Source organism: Lepidochelys kempii, chromosome 11, assembly GCF_965140285.1.
Source record: "Lepidochelys kempii isolate rLepKem1 chromosome 11, rLepKem1.hap1, whole genome shotgun sequence".
Taxonomy (NCBI): Eukaryota; Metazoa; Chordata; order Testudines; family Cheloniidae; genus Lepidochelys; species Lepidochelys kempii.
This window is the reverse complement of record NC_136390.1, coordinates 65758336-65781328: the sequence shown is the minus strand read 5'-3', so window position 1 is coordinate 65781328 and position 22993 is coordinate 65758336. Positions and strand designations below refer to the sequence as shown.

General features: G+C 41.8%; 1 protein-coding gene across 6 annotated transcripts in view; it reads left to right on the top strand.

Annotated features, from left to right (window-relative positions):
• ERBB4 (erb-b2 receptor tyrosine kinase 4) overlaps positions 1 to 22993 on the top strand; it is a 974133-nt gene that overhangs the window by 932985 nt on the left and 18155 nt on the right. For all 6 annotated transcript variants that reach the window (XM_073306718.2, XM_073306716.2, XM_073306720.2 and 3 more), the window contains 3 exons: positions 1160 to 1306; positions 4236 to 4333; positions 6636 to 6806. In XM_073306718.2, the coding sequence (XP_073162819.1) occupies positions 1160 to 1306; positions 4236 to 4333; positions 6636 to 6806 (416 nt within the window). The remainder of the gene's footprint in view (positions 1 to 1159; positions 1307 to 4235; positions 4334 to 6635; positions 6807 to 22993) is intronic.

Below are 22993 nucleotides of genomic sequence, written 5' to 3'. Positions count from 1 at the left end.
GTAGCAGTAAAATACAGTTTGCTATTGCCAGGTAGCGATCTTCTTCTGTCCAGCAAAGAAAAATATATGATTATATGAGATTAAAACTGTATGCATAAAGCAGCTTCTTCCCCACCCCCAAACTGTGGATTACCCCAGTTAGCAAAATATGCATCTTCCTCCATTATTTATGCAGCTCAATTTAAAACAGGAAGCCCAGCACATCTGTAATTTGAAAGAATAAAACAAGACAATTGACAAGATTTAGTTATTAAACATCAGTGTGGAGGTGAATGGGGGAGAAAACAGATGCATGTTTCACGGATATGTATTTTTACTTCTCTCTCCTCAGATTAGAAGTGACAATCTGCAAAATACGATTACCAGGCTGGAGGCATATTTAAAATGACCTTTACAATAAAATAAAAGCAAAACAAAGGAGAGTGTTGAGAAAGCAGCAGTATTTTTAATATTAAAGATTGTCTTTTGGGATAAATTCTGTTACTTGTGATATATGTTATTTATCTTTTTGCTTAGCTGCCAAAAAAATCCTCGGGCTATTCAAAAAGAGGATACCAGGTTTAAATCACAGTATTATCATAACCCAAATCCATAAGGTGATTTAAGAGAAACAAACACAACTGACTGAATGACTTACAAGGCAAAGATAATGACATAACCTTATTCACTCTGCATCATTATGGGAAGTTGATGCTACAATTTAGAGAACATATTTAGGTTTTTTGCCCCTTACAATAATATCAACTATTCATTTTCCATTTTGATATGATAAAAGAGCAAGGCATATTCTTCTGTTATTGTTTCCATGTATATGTTCTGAGTCTTCCCTATCTGTCATGCCTGCACTCTACACCGCTAATTTGTTCTAAGTCTCCCCTATCTGTCATGCCTGAACTTTTTCTTAACCCAATACAAACAAGAGACATCATCGTTAGAATCGAACTCAAGTGCTGTTCCACAGTCTTCCAGTAGCCGTTAAGTTGTGGATCCAACGTAAGTCTGAGCAAGCTCTGGACACTTTATACGTGCACTGGTTCTGAGAATGAATGAGACAGGTTCATCACATTGTAATCCAATATTGGGCCTTAAACTGATCCATAAGGTGTTTTGAACAACTTAAATAAAACATGCCCCTAATCTTATACTCGTTTGTTCCCAGGTGTCACTATTTGGGAGCTTATGACCTTTGGCGGAAAACCCTATGATGGAATCCCAACGCGAGAAATTCCTGACCTGTTAGAGAAAGGGGAACGGTTGCCCCAGCCGCCTATCTGCACCATTGATGTTTACATGGTGATGGTGAAATGTGAGTATCTGTTGTTTTAATATCACTGTGCTCAATGCTTGCAGAATGTATTCCATTGCATCTGACAGCGCTTGCTAATAATGCAGACTGTTTCAAAACAAAAAGCTTCCTACGGTTTTAGAAATTACATTTGAACATAGCATGCACCTTTCCCCTCCCACCTTCCCCCCCCACCCCCCCATTGCAAAGGATATGAGTTTAGCTGTGAAGGGTTTGAGTTAGCACCTCTTCTTATTACTGTGAGATGGTATCACACATCCTCGCTATGAAGTCAAAATTATATGATTGTGATTGTAAACACTTGTCATTTCCATGACAATTGATTTTGATGTAAAAAATGATAGCATTAAACATAATTATGGTACATGGGTAGTCAGGCATTGAAAGTGGCAAAGGGAAGAGTTGGTTCCAAAACAGAAATCTCAAATATTGAGGAAAGAAATCTATAATGTTTTTTTATTAAAGAGAAATTGACTTAATATAACAAATATAGCACAGCTGAGGATTTGTTTTTGTTTGTTTAGCTGGATCCAGTAGTTTATGGACACGTATATTTTAGCAAAAAATGAAAATAGTTTATATCTGGATTCTCACTTACCCTGCCCTCCTTCCCCCGCAAGAGAGACACAGAGAGAGATGTGCACGCAAATGGATCCTCAAAGCCTAGACTTCTAATTAAAAAAGAATTAGGAACATCTCTGTCGTGTTTCTGACTTCATTTAAGTGAAATTAACATACAGCCATCTCTTCGTTCTAACATGGGCTTTTCCCTTTTGATTTGCACACAAAAAAGAGCAGAACTAAGAAGATAAACTGGAGGAGGTAAATATGTATATTCTTAGTAAGAAAATGGGATTTCTCTCTTCTCAGAGTTGCATTTGTAGCCTGAAGCTTGTCATATGGGTGCAGTAGATCACTCAGAGATTGTTAATGGGATATAGTTCCTTTCACCCCTAACTGCAAGATTAAACCCAACCCAGGTCATTAGAGGCTGAAGACTGCCACACATGTTCAGTACAGGGGCTCTCTGGTGGCTTGTGTTTTATAGTTTCATCTAATTCCCAATGAACAAGTGTCCACATCACAAAAATCACAGTCCCTTAGTATCAATATGCACCTCCTTCCTGGAAGTGTTAGCAGAGAGGCCAAGGATTGTAATACCCTAATCTTAGTAATGGCTGTAGGTTTGAGGCACATTGGTCAGACGTTATAAGGTAATTTGCAACCTCGCTTCCTGTACTATATACACTCTGTGGGTAAATAGGAGCTGAATCTTCCACACTGTCCATCTGGAACCTACATGGGCCCTAAAATCCAAACACAAACAATTCTGATAGGGATAAATGGAAGATTTTGTTTTTCAGCAGACTGCCTTTCATTTAGTCTTTCACAGTGCTGATACAAGGGCAATCTACCCCTTGTACAGTTTGATTGTCTATGGTTCGGGAATTGTTTTTGTAAGAATTGCATGACATTTCCTCTAATATAGGAATTCTCCTCAATATATCATTTCAGCCATAGAAACTGATTCTGCATGTTTTACTCATGCTGAAGAGTCCCTCAGCCATGTGAATAGTCCCATTGACTTCAGCGGGACTACAGATATGCATAAATTTGTGAGAAAGGATTGGAGCATCTATAAGATATGGATGATAAAAGAGCAAGGCACTTGATTATCATGGCATCTAGTAATGCAACGGAATGTAGTTTAGAAGTCGACTAGAAGAGCTAAACACATGGAAGGGGACCATTTGGATCAAACTCAAGAATATTCTAATAGAATACAGTTCTAATGAATAAGAAACAATTCTATAGTGTTGAAAGCAGATGCGGGTAGACGGGATATTCTGGACATCTGAAATTGGGGAAACCATTGCTAATGGGGTACCCCTAATCTTTTAGCATTCTTGCCAAACTGCCTTCTGGCTAAGGAAACTTTGGTTCTTCTACTTTGGTCACATCTTCAGTGTAATAGGACTGTGGGAGATAAGGACCATTTCACTGACAGTCCCTGCTAAATGAGGACACATTCCTGGAAAATTGCTGATAGAATCTTTTCGTAGCAGAGGTTGGCACTGAGATAAACCAGCAGCTGTTGCTGAGTGGCATTTATCAGTTGCTTTGCACTAACTGTTTTGCAGCAGGCATTCAAAGAGGAGGCTGTTCTTTCTAATGAACTTTTCTGAGAGAATGTGAGAGGGAGAGGAGGGGGGAAAACGTCTTTCCTTGTTTAAGGCGGAATGTGTCTCGATAATAGATATAGCCTACAGCAGGGCTTATGCCTGCAAATAATCTTAAAGTGTAGCCAATAGCTTATGATGGCAGCACTAATACAAAGTTACCCGAATGGTGAGGAGGGAGAAAAAATACTTGAGAGAGGTGAGAGTGTTCAGATCTGTTTAACAGTCTGCTATAACCTGGAATACATTATGGATTAGCAGATACTAGTAGTATTATGATAGTGCCCAGAGGCCCTGATTGAAATACAGGCCCCATCGTGCGAGGCGCTGTACAGATCAATAGTAAGAGACATTCCCTGCCCCAAAGAGCTTCTGATCTAAATAGACAAGACTGACAAGCGGGGTGGGATTAGAAAGACACTAGTACCATCCCCATTTTAAAGATGGCAAACTGAGGCACAGATAAATTAAGCTACTTGCCCAAGGTCCCACAGCAGCAAAGCCAGGAATTGAATACAGATCTCCAGGCCTTAACCACAAGATCCGCCTTCCACTATTTTAGAAGCATTGTTTATTATCATCTTTCCAATTTTCCTGAACAACTGAATTGTGTTTTTTTCCTTCTGCAGGCCAAATACACCAAAGGCATCGTTGTACTTCAAACTAAGGATTGTTTCAAATGTTGTTCAAAATGTAATGACAGTCCTTGTTACCAATCAACTTTTTTTTCTTCTTAAATCTGCCCGCAGGCTGGATGATTGATGCTGACAGTCGGCCTAAATTCAAGGAATTGGCTGCTGAATTTTCTAGAATGGCTCGAGACCCTCAGAGATACCTTGTCATTCAGGTCAGCAACTCTGGAACATCTGGAAATCATTTTAATTCTGCTTGTAAAATCCCTGGAATGAATATAAGTGCATCAGAAGCTCTCACGTCCCCGCTAAAAGGAAAAAGCAGTTGTGATAATAATAGAATCATAGAAATGTCGGGCTGGAAGGAACCTCGAGAGGTCATCTAGGCCAATCCCCTGCTCTGAGACAAGACCAAGTAAAGCTAGACCATCCCTGACAAATGTTTGTCTAACCTGTTCTTAGAAACATCAACTAATACTCTAAGATAGCTCAATAGAGAGAGAGAGCCATGCTGAGATTTGAAAAAACAGGCGCATGGAATTCAATTCCTAAATCCATATTTACATTATCCCAAATCTACCCCACACTCCGCTGGCGCACTGTGTCCAGTTCTGGGCTCCACGCGTCAGGAAAGATGTGGACAGATTGGAGAGAGTCCAGAGGCGAGCAACAGAAATGATAAAAGGTTTAGAAACCCTGACCTGTGAGAAGATTTTCAAAATGAAAACTGGGCCTGAGTAAAAAAGACTGAGCTGGGACCTGATAAGAGTCTTCAATTATGTTAAGGGCTGTTATAATGAGGACAGTGATCAACTGTTCTCCATGGCCACTGAGCAATGGACAAGAAGTAATGGGCTTAATTGGCAGCAAGCGAGATTTAGGTTAGACATTAGGAAAACTTTCTAACTATCAGGGTAGTTAAGCTCTGGATCAGGCTTTCAAGGGAGGTTGTGGAATCCCTGTCACTGAAGGTTTTTAAGAACAGGTTGGACAAAGAAATGGCGATGAATAAAAATTGCAGTGCCAATAACATAATTATTAAATACCAGAGGCCAGAACATGGAATCCGTTTGGGCCAGATTCTGATAGGCTGACTCACAATGATCAATATAGACAGTTCAGTGGAACAATTTGATCAGTAAAACAATAGTCAGCATGAGTAATAGTATCATAATGTGGTCTTTTCCTCACAATACTCCTCACTGACCTCAAAGGGGAGTAATGTTTAAAAAATGAAGGCCGCAGAAAACTTTCCTGGATAATTATTTCACTAACTAAAAGAATTTACTGCATTTGTTGTACTTCCTTTGATTATCTTTTTAATCTCATTATCAAGGTAATTTGCTATATAATCTGGTGGGTATTTCATCATTTGAGGTCACCCATGTGGCCTTTTTCATTGTGCTGTTTGGCCTCTTCCATAGTGGTCTTTTAGGACACTAAATGACAAATGCTCACCTCAATTTAACTCCATTGCAGCACTCGTGTCTCGGCCCTTGTGGAAAGTCCTATGGAATATAATCAGGAATGATAACCTCTCCATGAGTGAGGTAAGATCTTTTATTGGGCCAACTTCTGTTGATGAAAGAGACAAGCTTTTGAGCTCCTCTTCAGGTCCTTTCACCAGTTGTCTCTTTCACCTGCAGAAGTTGGTCCCATAAAAGATATGACCTCACCCACCTTGTCTCTCTAATATCCTGGGCCCAACAGGGGCTACTACAACATTGCAAACAACCTCTCCATTGGAGTTTTAAACCAAGCTATAGAATTCTATGGCAAGGATATAATTCTCTGTTAAATTCTACAGCATGGTTAAACAATTCTCTAGATAGGACTTTATTCTCTATTAATTTATATAGGTTTTTAGTGTAATGTCTGTAGATCACAAGCTCTTTGAAGCAGGGGACTGTATTTTGTTCTGTGTTTGTACAGGACCTAGCACAATAGGGGCTTGATCCCTGACTGAGACCATGGGCACTAAGGCAATCCAAATGTTGTCATTACCTAGTTTAATTCCTATTGATTTCATCCCTATTAAATTCTTATAAGGCCTTCCATGTGGCTAACAGGGGAGTTTCACACAATAAATCTTTAAAAGACCCAAATAAAAATAAAATAAAATAAAAAGCAAAGAAGCCCACTTTCCATATTTTATACATATATATTTCCTGCATTAGCCTTCATATCTCAAATATTTCACAACATACATCAGACCTTGCCAGAAGCTGGTCTACTGGGTCCAGAATTGAGTTTATTTTAAAAAAGAAAGAAAAAAAAGTTCAAAAACAGGAATGTAAAACATTTATTTTTGCTTGCTTAATGCAGTTACTCCCTTCCTGTCATCGTATTCCCAGCCAAAAATCAAAATAAACTCTGTAGCTGTGGTGATGTAGGGCAACCTGAGTATAGGCATAGTCTCTGCACCATGACTGCCAGGTAGTATAGAAAGCAGGTCACCATGCTCATAGAATTAATTCTACTCTGTGTTATCTTCCTCCGTCCATGTGACACATTCAGGGTGATGACCGTATGAAGCTCCCCAGCCCAAACGACAGCAAATTCTTCCAAAATCTGCTAGATGAGGAAGACCTGGAAGATATGATGGATGCTGAGGAATATTTAGTTCCTCAGGCCTTTAACATCCCTCCTCCTATCTACACCTCCAGGGCTAGAATCGACTCCAACAGGGTAAGAGCAGTTACTGACTCGCAAAACCATGTCTAGAGTTTTAAGTGCTCTAATCAAGCATAAGCCTGAGTTACCCTGGGAAATTTGAGCTTAAAGTGCATGGAGAGTGACTATAAAAATGGCATCATGAGGTTCCAAGTTTATTGTGTCTCCGTGAATTCCAAATCAATAGCTCCGCTCACCAGTGAACAAAGGTATTCTTTGAACAGCCAGTCCTGAATCCTCAGCTTAGGATTGTAAGGCCATGCTGTATGCTTTCTGGACAGTGAATCATCAGTGCCAGTAATCACGAGTCTTTCAGTCTACATCTGCCATGCAAACCCACTACCTGTAAAGGGACTGCACAGGTGTAACCGAGAGCAGCTGGAATTAAGTACACAATCTTGTCGATGCATCTTGAGTGAGAATGGAATCTAGCTCTTTCTCCAGTCTGTCTATGGGCTCTTTTACTATAGTATCTGAGCATCTCACACTCTTTACTCTATTTAGCCTCACAACCCTAAGAGGTAGGACTATTATTCACATGTTACCAATGGGGAACAGTGGCACAGAGAGGCTAAATGACTTGCCCAAGGTCACACAAGAGGTCTGTTGCAGAGTAGGGGATTGAGCGCCAGTTGCCTGAATTGCTGGCTAGCTCCCTACAAAAAAAATTACTGTGGCAACAAGTCTCAGAGCCTGGGTCAGCTAATTCGAGCTCACATTATGGGTCTAAAAATATCAGTGTAGATGTTCCCCTTAGGCTGGAACCTGGGCCCTGGAACTCGGTGAGTGGGGTTGGTCTCAGAGCTTGGGCTTCAGCCCGAGTGGGAATGTCTGCACTGCTGTTTCTAGCCCTGTAGCGTGACAGTGAGTCAGTGGACCTGGCTCTGAGACTCACTGCTGAGGGTTTTTTTGTTTATTGGTTTTTTTGCTGTGTGGACGGACCCATGGACTTCAGAGCATCCTGCCTTCTGGCTCTGCACTTCTAACAGGAGCTTAGAAATGTTTAACTAGGATTGGTGATCTGGTGTCCTCTCTGAAGTGAGGAGAGATGACTCTAAATGCACCAGATTAGGATAAGAAGTTGTCATTTTTGCATAGACACATTTTTCCAAGGGAAACCACATCTAAAGCACTGACCACAGTCTCTCCAGAACAGGCATGGAGTTTGATTTCCAGCAGTGCTAAACACCCACAGCTCCAGCTGGAACCAGTGGGACCTCAGCATGTGCTTAAAGTTAAGCAAGTGCTTAAGTGCTTTCCTGAATAGAGATGCTTTCCTGAATGAGGGCCATAGTTTGCTGAGCTTGCAATATACATCCATAATGCGTCTCCAAACTGTCTTGGGTCAGCGAAATTGGGCTGTAAATTGGCACAGACTATAACAACATCCAGTAATCACCACCATTATTGTTTGATACACACAGTTTGATTAACAGCAATGACATTTGTTCCTTATTGCTGAGAAATCTTCCGATTCCCTCCTTAAGCCAAGCAGTTCCAAATTCATTCAGTAGGATGGATTAATCTTTTTCCATAAATAAAAATAGATGTATTTGAACCTCAGTTCCACTTGCAAGGTGCTTCTCGTGTTCACTGTCAGCTTACACTGGAGAACTAAAATAACTTCCTTTTACAGGGCCCCATCTCCACATAGGGAAAAACAACATGAGTTTGAGCTCACAGGGTTGCCACCTGAGCACTCCTGTGTGAGGGTGTGGGATTTACTGTCATTATCGAAGGGTCTTGGCTCCAAGTCCCATGAAACTTGGGAGAACCCTCACCACACTACCTTCCCTCCTGGCTGCTATGGGAGCCTGGATCAGGCAGGAGCCATGCAACCGTCATGGGTACGTCTACACTGCAATAAAAACCCCACAGCACCGAGTCTCAGAGCCCGGATCAATTGACCCTGGCTCACGGGGCTTGGGCTGCATCCTTCCCCTGAGTGGGTTTCAGAGCCCAAACGGCTACACTGCTATTTCTAGCACCACAAGCCTGAGTCAATTGCCCCCAGCTCTGAGACTCGGGGCCATGGGTTTTTCTTTTCAGTGTAGACATACCCAGTGACACCTGCCCCTTCAAGTCCTCTTCCAAGAAGAATGTCACATTATAAGAGGAAACCAGCATTATCTAATGCTGAGAGGGCAACGTTTTCTGACACTGGGCTGCCAGTGGGATTGGGTATAGGGTTGGCTCTGAATTTTCCTAAAGCATCCTATAAGTCTAGCATTTTCACCAATATAATATTATACTTTCTCAATAGTTTTCACTCTATGGGTCAAACTTCCTGGGCCAGCTATGGAAGGCCCCAAATGCAGGGTAATCAATGAGATATCGGTTTACTAAAACGGTGGTAGGACACGGAGAGCCTACAGAGTCCATTCGCACCCTCTGCATGCCATTGTGCTGTACTCCCCGGGGGCTCCATTCACCCTAATTGACAGGTGCTATTTTTAGAGGGGGTGGGGAAGGAGACTGCTGAGGGTGTGGCCGATGAATGTACAATTTATATATAATAGCAGCTTCTGGAATCAGCAGAGGCTGACTCCTCTCATGTGACACAAATATTAACCATTATAACGCAGAGCCATGTCAGATGTCTCAGGTCAGGGCATAAAGCCTGATCTCTTGCTAGCAGTCGTGTGTCTTACATTTATTACAGGAATCACCAGGCAGCATGCACACACATGCAGGCATACACATGGCTAGATTTCAGGAGAACTAAATCAAGCATAATGCTGAAATACCTCCCTGGTGTATCAGACATGCTGTGTCTAAGATACATAGTTGCCATAGAAGCTCCTGATTTGTAACACAGATAGTTTTTTCCCCCTGGATATAAGCTCTGTTCTGTTTGCTCTGCAGTTGCAATAATGCAGATAAAAATCAATGGCGATAAGACTGCCAATGTTCCTCCTCTAAACATTCATGTTGATCTAAAACTAAATGCGCGGTAGCTCCTTTAAGAAGTATTCTTTCCACTGTGCATACTTTAAGTACAGATGGATGTCAGTTGCAGGAATCACACAGAACTGAAAGACCTTCAAGTATCTGTACATGCAATGCTTTGAGTCTGGCTTATTCTGTTTCCTTTGGGTGGCTTGGATTTATGCTTGTTTGCTGTAATGACTATTAATATTAAATGAACTCATTATGATCAGTGTTATTACCGTGAATACCAAACACATTGATGCAGCTCAGTCAGTTTCTGTTCATTGTTACTGGAAAATTAAATTTTATGTGAACGTCTCCATGCTGCTTGGTTAGGGCAAAACACAGAGCCAATAGCTACGGAATCTTCACGTCTTTCCTGGTGACGAGGTGCTTGAAATATACGGCCCTGCCCTTATTGCGCTGGTGGTTTTAATTTTAAAAACTGAGGCACGCGTACTGTAAGCCACTAATGTGCTCTTTCTCTGGGCATACTGCACAGAACCTCTTGGCTTCAATGTGCCCTAGCACAGTTCTAGCAAGGGCTCAGGAAAGCAGGGAGTTTCTGAGCCTCTTTGTGTTTAGACACTGAAGTCAGTGAACTGAAGTAAGAGCACTTGTTCGCTAAGGAAAACTGTGAAGTTTCTGCTGTACAATCCTACATCCAGGCAAAGCGATGCTAGGGTTAGGCACCAATGAATGAGGATATACATAAGACAAATACAAAAAAAAAACAGTTTAATATACAGTAGTGTCTTAAAGCTGTATCCCGTAGGAAAAAGGAAACCTCAGTGGGATGGGATATGACCTCCACTGAAATAAACAAGGCATTGCCTTCTTAATCTTCTGGAATCTGTTGAGATAGGCTGGAGGTACAAGGGCAAAGCCTCCCGTTACTCCACACACACTGTTTTCCTGGCAGCCCATGCGACCAAAACTCCTGTTTGTGGCTAACTCATGGACTCCCTTGGAGAAGAGTTCCTCCTTAAAGGGGCGTTCCCCAGCATGGAAGGGGCGCCCTGCAAAAGTTAAGACAGGGGTTGGTCTGTCCAGAAAATTGGGATTTCAGCTAAACTACATTTTTCGCATCAAGTGTCTGCTTTCCGCGGAAAATGTTGACTTGTCATCATCCAAAAAGTTCCAAAATCAGCAAAGGGGTTAACGACTGGTGGGTTTCCAGTACTTCGTGTTCTGTTTGGGTGAATAACGCCATGCTGGTGAAAGTGTAGTCATTGCCACTGCAGTGGTTATATAAGCCCAAGACTTTCGTTGCTAGCACTAGCAAACCGCCTACATTCACAACCATACAATTATCGACTCCGGTTTTTTAACAAGTACGGTACTGTCTGAACAGGTACAGTGTTAGAACAGAGGGAAGTCTCTTTTGTTTTCACGTTTGTGCACCACAATGCTTTTACCTTGGCTAATTCTCACTGCTGCTAACTGTTCATACTGTTCAGCAGCTCCTCTGAATGCGGCCCTTGTTCCTGTGGTCTGTACACTGTATATTATAGACGCCCTTGATGCCATCTGTGTAGGCAAGAGTCAGGGGATATTTCACTGCTGAACCTCTACTTATAATTAAGTCACTCCAGAGTGAAATAGGGCAAAGTCTCATCAAGGCTCTTCATTTGTTTTTAAAAACACATAAACGTCCGGGTTTTAAAGGGAGCGAAGAAAAGAAGAATGAGCATGATTATAAACAGTATTTTATAGGGACATGGCAACTTTCGTTACAGATCTCGGGCACAATTTTTAGAATTGAGACGTCTGCCATGTGGAGCACACCAGAGCTCTGGCTTGACTAAACTCCTTCACCACATAGGTGGCTACATAGGAGCCTAGAGGGCAGGGCCTCTGCTGTCAGTCGGACTTCAAAGCAGAAGTGGAGCTGGCCTATGCTGTGGCCGTGGCCTACTGCGCCTGTTACTCAGATTACATTCCCAATACACCGAGCACCAAATCAATTCCTTACAGATTAGCCCCTTTGTGCATCTAACAGGTTTATAATACAGGTCATTAATCGACAGTTGATTTGGTACTAAGAGAAAAAAATATTTAAAATTGCTGAGCCGATAGGCCAGCTCTGTGTCCTGGCACAACCCCATTGACTATTGCAACCCTACTCTAGTCTGCAGGGTGATGCAAAGGGTAAACAAAAGGTGGAGTTGTCCCACTGAATTTAAAACCCGCACATTGCAGCGATGTGGCACATTTCACCAATTTAAGATTTCTTTTCTGCATTTTTTTACATTACAATTATGCCTTCGAATTATGTCATGACAGTAACATTAATTGCATCTAGAGACATATATTGTAGTAATTGCAATGACTATAGAAGTATGTACAAACTTCAAAATTGCCTTTGGAATTTGAAAAATCACTGGAAAAGTGGTCTAATTGTTGTGAGAAAACACCACAAAAATGAAGAAATTCACAAAAAGAGTGGAGAGTGCTTAGAGGATTGAGCCCTAATCTTCCAGTATTCTCAAATTATGGGTTGGGCAGTAGAGACCTTTTAGTCAGACACTTCTATAGCGTCTATTATGAATTCTTTTCTTTTGGGGGCTTGCCTGACAACTGTGGGGGGAGATTGTGCAGGGGAATTACAGGGAGTAAGCATCTGCCTTATGCCCTGGCATGGACTCTCTAGACTGCAGATGGTGGAGTAAACAGATGTTTTGTGCAATGCCAGTCCCCCCAGCTAAGTTGGTGCAAGGGGTGTTGTAATTTGCTGATAGGACAGGCTAGCAGTCAATCACTTCCCTCTGCCCCCCCCCCCCGCAAGGAGGAAGCGGGGTGGGAGTTGTTTTTCCCAGCCTTTGCATTGAGGGCTTTAATAACAAGATGGCTATGATGGTGCCCTCAGTTACACTTACTCATCCCCACTAGTTTCAATGAGTGGAACTCAGTAAACGTTTCTGCTGATGATGCATGAGCCAGAATAGAAGCCAGCTGCTTCTACCAGACCTCTGCCAGCTCTGCAAGGGTAACAGGAGGCAAAAGGAATTATTACAAGGAAGTCCCATGGCCTGTGTTATGCAGGAGGTAAGATGAGATGATTGCTAGGGCCCCATCTGGCCTTAACTCTAGGAATTTATGAAGCAGAGAAAAGCATACTTTGTCCTAATGGTCAGCAATATGACTCTGTAGTCATAGATTTTAGGGCCAGAAGGAACCATTGTGATCATCTACTGTGTGACCCCCCTGGATAACACAGGTTAGAGAATCTCACCCATAACTTCTGCATCAAGCCCATCACTTGTGTTTGAGCTAAAGCACCTCTTTAAAAAGTCATGAGTTAACGATTGAAAGTGATGGAGAGTTCACCACAACCCTAGATAATTAACAACCCCTAACCATGAACTTTTTTGCCTTATTTCTAGTCTGAATTTGTCTAGCTTTAGCTTTCGACCACTGGATTTCATTATGCCTCCTCCCGCTAGATTAAAGAGCTACCGACTAGTTGAAATCTCTTCTGCTCAGGGAGCAGGTTTGCTGAGCAAAATGGTGCCATGTGTTATATACTCACTGTTCAGAGCAAACCTGTATTTCATGTTGCCTTTTTGTTCTGGTTGACTTCTGCTGTATGCTGCCTTCTGTATTTCTTCAATACCTTCTTCATAATAAACCGACCAGAACTGCCAATGTTTTTGCCAAATGGGACTTCTCTCTCTACTAACCCCATTTCCACTGCAAGACAGGAACTCTCTGATTCATACAAGACTTAATGCTTTTATATATGCAACCAAGAACTTAACTGTTTTAACTTTGCATCCAATTTCATTCATTCTTCTCCCAAGTCCTGGTAATCAAAATAGGTGATCAAAACTTATCCTAATATCTTAGTACCATTCCATGTCTTGCCACTAGTTTGTGTCATTTCTTTATGTATTCAAGTGCTGTAGTTCATCTCCAATACAATAACAGATGAACTTGCAGATTAACAGGATACTGTATCAAAGGCATTCTTAAAATTCAGGAAAATTATGTTGACGGTGTCCCTCCATTAGCTCTCTTGCTTCTTCAAAACACTTGGTTAGGCATAATCACCCCTTTTATTAATCCATCCTGAATGTCTTTCATCACATTATAATGTTCCAGACATTTCCCTACTCGGTCCCTAATTAGTGGTTTTAGTATTTGGTGCAATGATAAAGTCAAATCTATAGATAAGTTGTTTACCCAAGAATCGTAGAATCATAGGACAGGAAGGAACCCTAAGAGGTCATGGCAGGGCTAATTATTATCTAGACAATTGCTGACAGGTATTTGTCTAACCTGCTCTTAAAAATCTCCAATGATGGAGATTCCACAAGCTCCCTAGACAATTTATTCCAGTGCTTAACCATCGTGACAGTTAAGAAGTTTTTCCTAATGTCCAACCTAAACCACCCTTGCTGCAATTTAAGGCCATTGCTTCTTGTCCTATCCTCAGCGGTTAAGAAGAACAATTCTTCTCCTTCCTCCTTGTAACAACCTTTTATGTACTTGAAAACTGTTATCACGTCCCCCTCAGTCTTCTCTTTTCCAGACTAAACAAACCCATTTTTTTTCAGTCTTACCTCATAGGTCATGTTTTCTAGATCTTTAATAATTGTTGTTGCTTTTCTCTGGACTTTCTCCAATTTGTCCACATCTTTTCTGAAATGTGGTGCCCAGAACTGGACTCAATATTCCAGTTAAGGCCTAATCAGCACAGAGTAGAGCGGAGCAATTACTTCTCCTGTCTTGCTTTCAACACTCCTACTTATACATCCCAGAATGATGTTCGCTTTTTTTTGCAACAGAGTTACACTGTTGACTCATATTTAGCTTGTGGTCCACTATGACCCCCAGATCCCTTTCCGCAGTATGCTTCCTAGGCAGTCATTTCCCATTTTGTGTGTGTGCAACCAAGTGGAGTACTTTGCATTTGTCCTTATTGAATTTCATCCTATTTACTTCAGACCATTTCTCCAGTTTGTCCAGATCATTTTGAATTTTAATCCTATCCTCCAAAGCACTTGATATCGTCCACAAACTTTATGTGTCCTCTCTATGCCATTATCTAAATCATTGATGAAGATATTGAACAGAACCGGACCCAGAATCTCCTCTTAGGTATTGCCAGTTAGTTTTGGTACCATTTCCTGCTTTTTAAGGCGTTGGGTTTTTTTAGTCCAAGTCCTCTACTCTTTCTGCTTTGCGTCTCCCTTAAGAAGTTTTGGATGGATTTTAGAGTTTAATCAATGTTTTTTGTCATCAGACTATCTTCAGTCATTTTTGTCTCCTTGTCCCTGGAAAATGTCTCATGTCATGTATCTGTTTCTAGCACCTGTATTGGAAATCCAACATCAAAACACAGTTTTTATGCCTAATACCCAGATAGCATATAAACAGAAATTGAAACTGACTGGTCTAATTCTATTGCTTAGGATGAGTAGAATATAAAAAAGCATCACATCTGATGTAAAATAAATTAGATTAAAGCAGTTCAGTTTTACTGATGTAGCTTAAAAGATAGATAATTTACAATGTCTCTTTAAAACATGCTACATTTGTGACCGAAAAAAAAGGAGAGGGAAATTCATATGTAGGGCTCAACAAAACACATGTGGTCCGACAGGGTATATTTTTAGTGCCAGATTCCGTAGCCTTATAACAAGTAGTACCTCGCTCCATGAGCAGTCCTACTGAAATTAGCAGTGCTGCTCAGGGAGAAAGGCACAGCATGACCAAAGGTATCAGAAGCTGGCTCTTAACATGCTCCATGGTATCTAGCTGTTGAAGGTCACCTTGCAAGAGTTGCCCTAATCTTGTCCCTCTTGTTTTTTCTCTGACATATATGATCCCGAGCCACAGCGTTTAGCTCCAGATTCAACCTTTCTAGTTTTGTGGGCTATTTGTTCTGGGTTTTTTAGTTTGGACACATATTTGCTACCAATTTAATATATATATGTGCTCAGCCGGCTGTGCTCTTGCCTTGCAGTGGGCTTACCCTCCCACAGTTAGAATTACCATGTGTTCACACTCCCACCAAAGGACAGTAACCAGTCTAGGGGACCACAGCTGTACTTTGCAAAAGCTATCAGCATGAGAAATGGAAATGTACTGAGCTTCACTGTCCCTGGTTTAAAATCACGGCGCATCTGCCTCATCTATGAATAGCTGTTGGCTCTGTTAACAAACAAGAGAACTTGCAGCTGATTCACTTCATCGTCTCTTCTCCAAAAAAAAGTCAATGGCTATAAAGGGAGTGACTGCCAAATATTTCTAAACTCCACTGAGGAGGCACTCTGTGAGTTTCTAAAAACCATTTTTATTCGGGAAGCACAGCTGGAAGAGAGAGTGAAGCTGACCAGAAAGACCAGACCCCAGATTTTCAAATGCCTAGACCCCTCAGTGAGGGTCAGAGTTCAGAAAGAATCCCATTTAGGCACCTAAATGGGGACCAATTTTTTTAAAAAGTGCTCAGCACCAAGAAGATTGACTTGTGGTACGATACATGTGGCTTATTTTCAAAAGAGTTCAGTACGCAACATACTGAGTTTTTGGAAATTTGAACACTTATTTTGGTGCCTAAGTGGCAGCTGAGCTCTTTTAAAAACCTATTCCTGACTTGTGGGTGCCAAATTCACTTGAAACTTTAGCCTACAATGCAAGTGGCTCCTAGGCAACCAAGTTGATGGTACAAAGTGTATGAGTCTCCACCACACACTCACTTTAAAATGCACTGACACTCCAAGCGTCGTCCCATCATTGCAGATACCTTATACAGCCCTTACTGGTACCAAGGGATGTTTGTAGCTGGCCCAGGAACTTAACAGGGGGGCCTGGGCACAGCGTGCTCATCATTCTGGATGATAGAAGCAGTTGCACTGAAGCACTACAGGAAGGGTCAAGGTGCAGTAGTCAATGTTGTATTGCTGTACACCCACGCCAGCTGGAGGGCAGAAAAAAGTCTTGGAAAAAGCAGAACAGACAATTCTGCATAGTTCAAGAGCTAGGACAGCGGACTAGGAGTCAGGAAATAACTGACTCAATGAAATTTTTGGCCAAAACAAAAATCACGTTTTTTGAAAATGGTCACATTTTTTGGCAAAAATCCCTGAATACCCCAAAACATTAAAGTTTTTGGCTTATAGGTGAAAACCAAAAAAAAAAAAAAAAAAAAACCTGATTAGGAAAAGCCACTGAAGTGCCTCAATAAGAGTTGCTGTTTGTGTGCCTTCTGCCCCGTTCTCCTCTACGGGTTGGGCTTCTGAATGGGACTACCTCTCCCATGAGTCCATGGAACTCCCATGATGCATCACAGCGGTCCATCAAGGGGGAGATGATGGTGCATCATGGGAGATGTAGTCTGTCCAGCGATTATACCCCCTAAACATATTTTTAATGAGGGCCATATCCACTTGGTATAAAATGACTTTTGGTAGCCAATGTAAAGATGCTGCCTTCCTTATTTGTTAAATGCTGATAACGAAAAAGAATCAGAGCTATAAAAAGAAGCAAAGCTAGATGGAGTGGAATAGGATGGAGGGGAGGGTTAGATTTAGAACGCTAATGATTACTTTATCCAAATCAGTTGGATGGCTATTTCTTTTAAAGTATTATTGCCACCAGATTCCCAGCCCTAAATCATCCTAGCATCTCATCAAGAAGCCTATTCTTTGCGTTAAGAGACAAAGAGTGCACAATTACGGGTTTCTTTTCCCTTTGCATAACAAAATGGAGAGATTATCATTAAGTTACTATTCAGATTTTAGGAGAATTTTTTTTAAAAAAAAACCTACCATCTTTATCTATTGGAGCTGCCTGTTCAGGCCAGCACGCTGTAATGATTACTCCTGTAAAGGCTTCGGAGGAGATGTGCTCTATTTCATTCTCAATGAGGGCTGATGGCATTTTGAGAGGCTCAGAATAGCCTTTGATTACTGGGTAAAACAGAATGGGGAAGCTGGTTGGGGGGGGGGATTGCCATGAGCACTCCTCATCAGCTGTCTATTATGCTTTTTCTGCTGGGAACATATCACAATCACAAATCACAAGCACGTTGTGTTTTTAGCTTCCTTTCCCTGCTTTTCAAAAGTTGTGTGCTTTAAAGTTCAGAGTTTTGGTTTAACAGCCATGTACAAAGGGGTGATTTTCAGACTCTATGGTTCCATCAGTAACCCACTGCATAAAAGCAAGGCCAACATCTTGACACTGTCATTGTACAGACTGTTTTTATAGTCGTTAGAAACTGGCACATATTCTCCTCTACACTGTGGGGACATGCCAAGTGTTATTGGGGTATCATTCGTTGTACAGTGCAAAGGACCCAGTATGGGCGAAAGAATGACAGGGGATCAGTCCTGAGGAAAGTGAAATGGATTGAAAAGAAGGATTAGAGAGAGGGACAAGAATATGGAGCCTCCCCCCACCCACAGGCCCTTGGCTTTCCTTCCAGCCTGTTTGATCCCCAAACTGAATTAATGTAAAGTAAGTCAATTTTATATGAAAAAAATATTTGTGCATATATCAATATGGCATGCTGAAAGCCAATTAGTTAGTATGAAGGTTTAGGCCTATTTTGAATGCCTTTCCCAATACTTCCCCTGATGTCTTTTCAACAGATAGTTGAAGCAAAACACTTCTGGTTTATTCACAGACAAGGTATAGTGCTGGGCAATGGCAGTGTGTCTGGACTCCCAGCTGCAAGGCTGTGGAGGGCAGCTCATTCTAAAACTTAGGATCATGGGTGTCACTGGGGCCACGTTAGCCTCCACCGTAAATTGGATCAACCTCAGAGGCCATGGAATCTGCCAGTGATTGCCAGAACACCAGGTGTTCTGATGTCCCTCTCCTGTTTTTTGGTGCACCAGCTCTCTGTGAGCCAGGACTTCCCCTGCACGGGAAATTCACTGCTGTCCTATTAAAGCAACTTTCCAACCCCTTTGAGCTGTTCCAGTTTGGTTAACAGCAAGGGGCAAAGCCACCCTCTTACAAAAAGGTCCCTGAACTCTTTAATGTCCCCGAAGAGCAGACAAGACCTTGGTTTATAAGGTCTCCTCTGAAAGTCCCATGCACAGTAAGCTGCATGGAACCTGCCGTAATTTATGTTCCTTGGAAGGACTGGCAGGTTGAATCGAGTCAACCCTGTTGGGATAGCTGCAGGGAACCAAGGTGTTTCAAAGCCGAGACTTAGTCTACAAAGCTAGCTATCATTGTACAAACATTGATTCATTTATATGTATCATTACATAGACCAATTTTGTTTTACAAAATTTCCCTTTCTCCTTTTGGTTTTGGGTCAGATATATTTGTTGTGGGTGGTATAAAGCCAGAGCAGAGTAAGCGGCTCGTTCAGTGGTCAGAAGGAGGCCCTGAATCTTCTGGGAGGAGGTGGATGTTTTCCAGGGGAGCGGTTTCCAATTTCCATTTAATTTCAGTTTGGGTCAGTTGTAAACACCAGCCTGTTCCTTTGAAACGTATCTGGTGTTTGCTCTGGGCTGATGGGACAGCTATGGATTGTTTATTCTGTCTGTAGCACTACCAGAGTATCCAAAGCACGTTAGTCAGATCCACTGGCATAAACCAGCTGTCCTTATTCCTGGTGGACGGCTGAAATCTTTATGCTTACAGCAGCAGCTGTGCAGTCAGGTACATTTAGGAGGCTATAGTTTGGTGACTTAAGGCTGGATACTCACTCAGTTTCTATCAAGACAGTTTCTGTTGATTAGCTGTTCTTAGGTACAAGCAGCCCTGGCATGGAATTCCACAAAGAGAGGTAGGCCGAGGATGTCTGAGGTCCAAAACGCATGTGCAAAAGATGATATAAACCATGCACTGTGGTGCAGTCATTTACTCCTGTGAAAAATGGGTGGGAAATCTTGTCATTTGGATGTTGGGAGTATTTTACTCCTACTTTGCCCTCACTTTGTGCAGGTGTAAATAACTATCCAAGATGCATAGTGAAGTGCGGGAGGGAGATTTGTATGTGAGCATGAGAGAAAGATTTATGAGACAAAGCCTGAGGTTATTGCTTCATTTTTATTAAAGCAAACTCCAAGAGCCTGGTGCCGGTTAAGGTCAGTTGGCTTTCTTTCTGAGTACCATGCAGTAGAACTGTTAAAGAATCCCCTTTAAGAAATTCCTAATTTCCTGTGAACATTTTTGGGGTTTTGAATGAAAAAAACAAACCCCAAACTCATTTTTAAACCATAAACAGAATCAAACCCTACAGATTTTCCCATAAATTATTTTGGTTTTCAATTTCCATTTTTTTGCTGAAAAAAACCCAGAACATTTCAACCAAAATGACAATGTTTGCTTTGGTCAAAAGAGCCATTTTTAGTCCAAAAATGTTCCACAACAAACCTCTTTTGACTAGCTCCTTCATTGAGTCATTTTGATAGGGCGTAAACCCTGATGCCTGAGAGCACTTTTACCCAGCGGTCCTGCCAGAGATTTCAGCAGGGGTTTAACTCCCAACAGGACAGCTCTTCTCTGCTACATAAATTGCCAAGTATATCAGGCAAAATGCACCTCTAGTCCTGACCACTGGACAATATACATCTGAGTGTTCTTTGGAACCACGTGGCAGCCCAGATACTGGAGAGGAGGTCCGGCAATGAAGCAGTTAAAAGATTGTATTAGCATCGCATGTAGCTGACTGTAGAAGACAAGTATTCTTCCTGAGTACAAGCCTCCCTGACCTCCCCGGGTCTGTACGCAGGTGGCTACCCCGAGCCATTGCCAATGTTCACACTGCTAGTTTGAGTGTCAAGCAAATCAAGTATGTGTCTCTCTGCTGTAGTCAGTGGGGCTATTTGCAGAGTTCGGTTTGGCTCAGCTTGAGGTTGGCAGACTCTGCCCTGTAGTAACGAAAACACCCTGGATAATGTGAGTTTAGGGCGGATTTATAACAAGAAGTGGCTCCAGTTTTGCAAACTTCCTTATCAAATGTTTGTGTTTCCTGCCTGACAACAATGAAAACCAGCATCCCAGCGGCACTCAGAGCTGCTGCGTGAAAGAACCAAACGTGGGGATGTTGGACCCTCACCAGGGATAAAAGGGATGTGGGTGCAGGGGTGAGCACCCCGAGTCTCGTCTGGTCGTGTCAAGACTCACTGATTCTCAGCACTTCCTGCCACCGGAAAGATGCCGAGTGCGGCTCTGGAGAAGACTGTGTGTCCAATCAACCTGGTCTAGGGGAGGGAAGTGGGGAAGATGCTGTGAGCAGGGTCCCATAAGCACTGCAGAAGGGGCTATTGGAAATGGAGTGTGAGAAACACAGCTCAGAACGATAATGTGGGCAAGATCCCATCAGCGTAAAATGAAAGGAGACGCGGAAGAGGGGCTGTTCCAATGGCTGTGTAGAGTCCAGTATGGAGCTGCTGGTTTATCTTTGTTTTCATTACATTTTAACGCATCACCACAACAACATTCTGTCCCCGCTATGAAGAGAGGAGCTATTGACCGAGCGAGATTGCAGAGGCTAGGCGATGGAAAACAGATTAGCAGACAGAGAGCAATAACACAAAGCAATACCCACAAAAGTCTTATTTACCTTTGTTTTATTGAAGCTCATTTTACATGCATGTTAGAAGTTATAATAGCTCTTATGTCTGTGGCATTTAATACCACAAGGCCCTCTGGAAGGAGGGAATGGTTTTGCCTGTTTTTATGTTTTGCCTGTTGTACTTTGCCTTGTGCTTGAAATGGAGTCACAGACCAAAGAAGTTGGAATCTCACATGTTCCTTGTGAGGGATGCTGATGGACCCTTAGAAATGCTGGGTTCTCTATGACCTATAATCAGGGTTTAAATTTAGGGGGATGTATATAACATAGATGTCCAGCCTACATGTTCAAAAGTGACCATTGATTTTTTCAGTCCCCAGCTTGAGATACTTTCTGAAAAATCAGCCAATTTTATTTAAAGTGCTGAGCATGTGCCCACCAATAATCAGACTTCCTCAAGAGGGATCTCAAGTTCAGCACCCGGACCTGGAGCAAAGCAAAAATCACTAGTCGCTTTCGGAAACCTAGGCCCTATATCGGAGGGAAAAGGCACAGTATAGAGTTCTGTTTATTTTCTATCATTCAGACCCTACTTATACTAAAACTTTTCTTTCCAACGAGTGTGTAAAATGCAAGTACAAACCGAACGAAAAATGTAATAATCCACAAAGTATTTTGTATCAGATTTATAATTTCAGCTATTGAAACTTCACCATTGGAAATATTAAAAGTATTCTGTGCCACCCACCCCCGCCCTCCTCCCCAGAATGTAATTTGCTGGCCAACGAAAAGAGACACAATAAAATACAAGTTGGCTCGGTTCTGAAGTACAAAAAGTTGTTTTTGAAGCCTACAAAATTATGACATCACATTGTAATTAGGAGGCAATTTAACAACATTTAAACAACAATTATATCACATTTTCAACCCACTAATTTGCACCACAGCTGTTCTCTTTGCCTCCTATTTTGGAAAAATGACTGCAGAGCTTTAATGATGGCAAAAAATAAAATGAATTTAAAAAGTAACTGCTCAGACAACAATAGATATGAACAGAGGCTTGTTTAGTAGTCTATGGTGAGAATTCTATGGTTAGCATTTATGGCGAGATAAAGGAAATGCATGAGGGAAACATCATTACTGTGATGTTACTTGGCAGCATGTGTAGTGTGAAGGTTGCTGACCAGAGGTTATGAGCATAAGCTACCATAACTGCATTCATGTTGGTATGTCCCCTCCAGATGTCTTGGAACGGGGTTATTCTAAGAGGGTCTTGTAATGGGTTATTCTAAGGGGGTCAGTTAATTTGTTACGGTCAGGCAGCGAATATTTAATTGAAAGCCTAATAGCCAAGAAAATATGGAGACAGTATAGAGCTTTTAGGGATGACTGCATGATTCATGGTTAATGCAGCAAAGCAAACCCATGGTTGTTTCATCTTAGAACAAACAAAAATAGAAGGTGTATTGTTGTGTATTCCTTCCCTATTATACAAATATGATTCCATTGAAACTGAATAATATAGTCGTTCCAGTTGCAAGCAAGTAAGGCAGCAAAAAGTCCTGTTTCCTCCCAGCTGACAGACAGACTCCTGTTGACTCAACTCTTTTTTTTTTTTTTTTGCTGTCTGCAGCCTAGAGGCATACGACCCCCCCACCCCCCGCCCCCGTGTTGATTCATACACAGCGTTCCTCTGGCATCTGACTCTTTTACACTTTTCTAATCTCCTGGACAGCAGGAAGAATGTTGAGATGATCAGAGGACAGATGAAGACAAGAAAGCAGCA